Source organism: Haliotis cracherodii, unplaced genomic scaffold (assembly GCF_022045235.1).
Source record: "Haliotis cracherodii isolate W230 unplaced genomic scaffold, xgHalCrac1.p SCAF_1, whole genome shotgun sequence".
NCBI classification, from domain to species: Eukaryota; Metazoa; Mollusca; class Gastropoda; order Lepetellida; family Haliotidae; genus Haliotis; species Haliotis cracherodii.
The window spans coordinates 13,617,150-13,623,272 of record NW_027266264.1 but is presented as its reverse complement, the minus strand read 5'-3'; the positions used below and the strand labels follow the sequence as shown (position 1 = coordinate 13,623,272).

The following is a 6,123-nucleotide window of genomic DNA, read 5'->3' as shown; positions in this document are numbered from 1 at the left end:
ATTTAAAAAATAGATGCCTAAAGGCCCTAGATTTGCTGAAAGTGGTTTCAAATTCAAAATGGGGTGGAGATCAGAAAACTCTACTCCACCTGTACCGATCGCTGATTCGCTCTAAATTAGATTATGGCTCCATCGTCTATGGTGGAGCCTGTAAAAGTAATTTAAAATTGCTTGATACCATTCATCACCAGGGTCTGAGGCTTTGCCTTGGTGCCTTCAGAACTTCTCCCATTAGTAGTCTGTACGTGGAGGCCGACGAGCCATCCCTGAAACACCGTCGCCTAAATTAGCATTGCAATATGTTACAAAACTTTATTCCAATCCAACTAATCCTGCATTTGAATGTGTATTTCACCCTTCTTTTGAGGATTTGTATGGAAAAAAATCAGCACTTATTCCTCCACTTGGAATAAGAATAAAACCTGTCATTTCTGATGCTAACATTAACCTTACAGTTGTAGCTCCCACTCAAATTTTGTCTTCCCCTCCTTGGCAGTTTATAAAGCCACAGGTCGATCTGACGTTAACCAACCTAAAGAAATCAGATACAAATCAGTTACTTTATCAGCAAAAAAATAATTAACTAAGAGGCTCCTATAACACTTACAAATCTATTTTCACCGATGGATCCAAGGACGGTGGTGCAGTTGCTAGTGCCACTGTCATTGGATCCAACACCATATCATCAAGAATACCAGATGCCAGTTCAATTTTCACTGCGGAATCTAAGGCAATTTTAACAGCTCTCAAATATATACATACACAATCTAAACATAAACAGTTCATCATATTTTCTGATTCCCTTTCCTGTCTTCAGGCTATTAAGAATATTTCCTATGATCATCCACTTTTACTTGAAATAATAGAATTACATAATGATCTTGCTACTGGCCAATATGACATCGTCTTTTGTTGGTTGCCAAGCCATGTTGGTATTATTGGTAACACAATGGCCGATGCTGCTGCAAAGGCAGCACTCAACAAATCTGTGACACCACTTCTAATCCCTTATAGTGATTATAAGCCTGCTATTAGATATTACATCCGAGACCTAATGCAAATGAAGTGGGACACCCAAGTAGGTATCAATAAGTTACATGAAATTAAACCAACTATAGGTTACACCTACCTGGACTGTCAGTCCAGATTTGAAGAGGTCATTCTAAGACGATGTCGTATTGGCCATTCCCCATACACCCACGAGTATTTATTGAAAGGTGAGGATCCTCCCTTTTGCATCCCTTGTGATGAGAGAATCACGGTCAAGCATGTCCTGCTTGACTGTATTGATTTTGCCATCACAAGGGATCAATATTTCAACGTTTCATCACTCAAGGATCTTTTTAACCTAAACTCTCATTTAATTCTTGGATTTTTAAATGAAATTGAATTGATTAATAAATTTTGATGTCTACAGTTATATATTTTATAAATTGGTAGTATATAGTTCTTAACTGCGATTGTTAGTGGTTGTACCCTTGACGGGGGTTGAAGTAGCGTAAAATTATTGTCCCCCTGAGAGGGTGCGTAATCCCTCTTCATTCAAAGTAATTTATATATACCAGGTTTTTAATCGTAGAATATTCGTTAGTTTTAATTTTGGCTAAACTTGTCCATAATCACCAGTAACTGAAGGGATGGTGTAAATCCTGCCGGGGTCCTTGCAGGTAGCAAAGGTACTGTAAGTCCCCATGGTCCCCGGTATGGTGACCTACCTTTTGGTTGCTGGTGATCTATAGCCCACTTTTACGTTGTATTGTAATGTATTGTATTTTATGAATTGTGAAGTTTTATGATCATTTACTAGTTTTAAACCGACATCTGTGATAATCTAGTACTTTTACTGTCCTTTGTCGACAGGTTTATATTCTAAATTGATGTATTGTCTAATTTGATATAGTCACTATATGGCTGAAATATTGCCGATGTGACTTTAAATATTAACTCACTCACTCACTCACTCACACACACACACACACACACACACGTCGCTTTTCTCGTGGACGCGACGTAAATCCTAATTTCACTTCACCTCTTTAGTAAAAGATACAAGTCCAGCAAAGGATAGAAGACCACAGGAACTTTCATCTGCGTTCCAGCGCAATATCAGACCTTAAAGTATTGGATATTAATAAACCCAATTGTTTTGAAAGTACAGACAGTAAACGTGACCATATCTTCTCATAGTGAATGATGTTGTTTTTTCCTACCTTGCATTAAGATACTCGTTTTTGATTGGTTACCGAATTAGCAATGTTTTCTCAAGTACCCGCTGATTGCGAAAATCCACGTTCGTATATCCCGCTGAGCACTGCCGAACTTCTTACCAAAAAATGAATACAATGATAAAAAATATATTATCTCAATACTGAACATCTTTAACATGCAGTGTATCGAACTTAATCGATGACATCCGATTCTAATGCTTAGGCGATGTGTTTACGTCCGACTCGACTGCAAGCTATCGAGGTGTCCATGAAACGGTTACAAGCCATACTGATAAAAAGATTACGGGTGAAAATTATGCACTATAATTTATTGTCAACCGGTCCCTGGGTCCCTGTTGTGAGATGTACCATCCGGTGTGGGGTACACAGGCGCACACACACAGTGTACCACACAATATATCCCTACACGAGACCGGTCGACAACTAATACCGCCACATGATGCTGTCATAAATATCAATGATACATGTAATCATAGCCTTAATACACAAACATGAATGCAGACAGGTGCATGTCTCACACATTAAATGAAAGTGATGATAATAAGTATAAAACTACTTTTAGTGGAATTATCGTTCAAACAAATTGACGAAAAATGTATTATTTTTATGATGCGAGATTTGTTGCATCTATACGTATACCCTTGCATACGATTGCATGGGATGTCAAGATATGTTCAATAGACATAGACATAGACTCCATTGGGGATGGGGTTCGTTTCCGGGGCAGAATTCGAAAACCATTCAGTGTATTTGATCGAAACTTGAAAGATGTATCAGTCACATGCTGAAGTGGCGCCTTTTGCTATTTTGTAATTTTTAAAATTTATAATTTTGCTATTTAGGAATGTTTCAAAATTTCATTTTTCCGTGTCTCCATGGACACAAGCAAGACTTTGCTGAAATGGAGGTAGGTGTCGTTTCTGGAGCAGCACTAAAAAACTGTTCAACAGTGTTGAATCAAACTTGGAACATGTATTATTCAGGGATTGAAGTGGTAGCTTTTGCTATATAGGAATTTAGATGTTTCTCCCCTGTTTCCATGGCAAGAAGTTTGTCTTTGACGACATCTTTAAAAGTAATTGGGTATTCTTCCTTGAAACTATGCACACATATCACCAGTTTGTCATGTGTTGCCTTTTGCTATTTAGAGATTGTTAGAATTTATATTCTTCCGTTTCCCTGGCAACAAGTTTGACTTTGACTGTTCATGTTGGTGTGTACCTGACATAGAAATACAAAGTTCCGAATCCCAATTCCATAGTAGTCTGCGCATAATATTCGAATTTTTTTCTCCAGAATACTGAAACCGCTAGAGGGGGTGCGCATTATATTTTGGTGCGCACTATACTCAAGAAAATACGGTACGTACGTACTTGGCATTTCAGTTACGACAAGTCGGAATCCGTGTCCTTGGCTCGCTGTTCCCGTCTGGAACCTAACGAACAGGCTGTCTCCAGTACTTGCTATGGAGTCTTTGCTATGTCCACAATATATGTTGATGACTGGGGCCGTCCTATTCGCTCCTAAGAGATATGTGTAAATTGTTAATTGTTCAAACAATGTGTTCATCGTTGATGACATGGTACCGAAGTAACATTATTTCAAATATGAGCATAATGTTTCCTTAAATTGAATCTCTATAAATGTATGTCGATCTGATGATGGTATATACCTTAAAGTTATTGAGTGTAACATGGGCATTGGTATTGAGCTGTTTGGAAACGAGATGCTAGATATATACCATATTGTCCCAGCCGAAAAGCGTGTTATTGTGCAGCTTAGTGATCTGATGATTGATATATACCTTACCATCATAGACTGTTAGGCGTGCCGTGGAACAATTTGTTGACCTGACAATTGACATATCAGCTATTCCAACAATGACCATATTGCCTGGATCCCTGGCTCGGAATATCCACCCACAGTCTAGGTTACTGTAAAACACAATAACTAGGCATACACCCACGTGGAAAACGTCAAGCTCTACCCCTTCTTTATTGTCATATATCCTGACACTGCCATGTTCCATTTGGAAATATCTCACATTGATCTCATTTTGATGAATGTATAAGACACCACTGCCACCTGCTCAAGTGTAGTACAAGATCTAGAACACTGCCGCCCAATGGCTACACGTAACATGTCAGACTATATCTGGTTAAAAAAAGCAGAATGAGCAAATGAAAGAGTAGTCGTTGACTATTGTCCTGGAACAGTTACGAAACATATACACAATCGATTTTGGTTTCTATATTTCAACATGAATATGTCTCTTTGTAAAGAAAAACAAACAAGATGCAGTTCTTAAAAATGACTACCTTTATGGAAAAATATAAGTGATGCTTAATTATTGTCCAGGTGTTACATTGTTTTCGAATGCCATATTCTTTACACGCAACTATATGCACTCGAAGTGTGAAGAGCAGTTACATAGTAAGCCAACATGAAGATCTGAGCAGCTCTTAAAAAGCTTCAGCAAACCTTACATGGCTTATATCTACACCGCACGCCATTATGATCACTGTGACGCTAATTCTACCATGAATTTGGAATTTACTCGATTCTGATTGGTCAATCAGAGGCTATTAAATCACAATAAACCCCCTCTGATTGAAACAGCTGGGTTGACGGCCGCATCACCGCGGAAGCTAATATTCATAGAATAGTACTGTTTTCAGTCATTGTCGGTAGGCATATTTAAATAACTATATCTACAATTACAGGTTACAAAATGCACAGATGTGGTTACTACGATATTCATAGGATGTGTTGCAATACATTTCGTGCAGAAAAACACGACAGAAATCAACAAAGGGAATGTATTTACGTATTGGAGACAACAGAGAGCTTTTGGCGTGTTTCTATATACGACTGTGACTGTGACGTCATATCTTTTGCGTCACAATGAGCGATACGACGTCATAATGGTGACGTGCGATGTAGAGCGAAAGCCTTGCAAAGCTTGCTTTGTTTTCTTTAGGGATGCCCACCTCATGTTAGCTTAACAAGTTGCCGTGCGTATATGCTTTCAATGCCTGTCATATGTTCGAGTGAAGTATTACGGTGTAAACAAACTGCTTGAGTATATACAGCACCATATTTTGTTCGGTGATTCCGTAATTCAGATCGATAACCCACTTAAAACACTTAACCGCGCTAAATTTAACATTTGAAACCTCACGCTGCGCGTTCGGTTCCAAATTCAATTTAGCGGGGTTAAATCTACAGGTAACCTAGCGCTACATTGAAAACACAGTATGTTTATCTCCATTCTACCATGACTAAATAAAACGCAAACTCTTTGGTGTTAGCAAATATACTGAGTGAAGCGGCATGGGTTGAGTTCAGTGTTTTAAGTGGGTTATCGATCTGAATTACGGAATCACCGAACAAAATATGGTGCTGTATATACTCAAGCAGTTTGTTTACACCGTAATACTTCACTCGAACATATGACAGGCATTGAAAGCATATAGCAGTATGTTATCTCCTAAATATATATGACATCACAGTTTGATATAGAAAAGTGCCAAATTTCACCTTAGTGTTGTCCCTGACATTTGATAGCCGACTTCAATCATGCTTTTCTTCCCAAATTGTTTTACCATACATTATGTGAAGATTGTAGCAAACCAAACTCTGCATTATGCAACCAATAATTGTACATTATTTTAAAATACCTGCCGGAAATGATGGAGAAAAAAGTGTTGTTAATTCTAAATATAAGCATCCATGGTGGTGCGGCCGTTTCCAGCAGGGGTGGTTATTGTGATTTTGATGCCCCTGGATCCTGATGATCAGTGAGAACTGAATATTTTCAACATCCATGGTAGAATGTAAATTAATTGAATAAAGGTACAACGATCAGTTCAGGGCGACGTTAACAATATCAAGG

At 38.3% G+C, this 6,123-nt stretch overlaps 1 protein-coding gene across 1 annotated transcript in view; it reads right to left on the bottom strand.

Moving 5' to 3' along the window:
* Nucleotides 1–4,119, bottom strand: part of LOC139459973 (cubilin-like) — a 31,354-nt gene extending 27,235 nt beyond the window's left edge. The window contains exons 1-2 of the mRNA XM_071241687.1: nucleotides 4,038–4,119; nucleotides 3,602–3,751 (exon numbers count right to left, since the gene is read on the bottom strand). Coding sequence (XP_071097788.1) covers nucleotides 3,602–3,751; nucleotides 4,038–4,116 — 229 coding nt within the window. The 5' untranslated portion in view covers nucleotides 4,117–4,119. The remainder of the gene's footprint in view (nucleotides 1–3,601; nucleotides 3,752–4,037) is intronic.
* Between the last annotated feature and the right edge of the window lie 2,004 nt (nucleotides 4,120–6,123).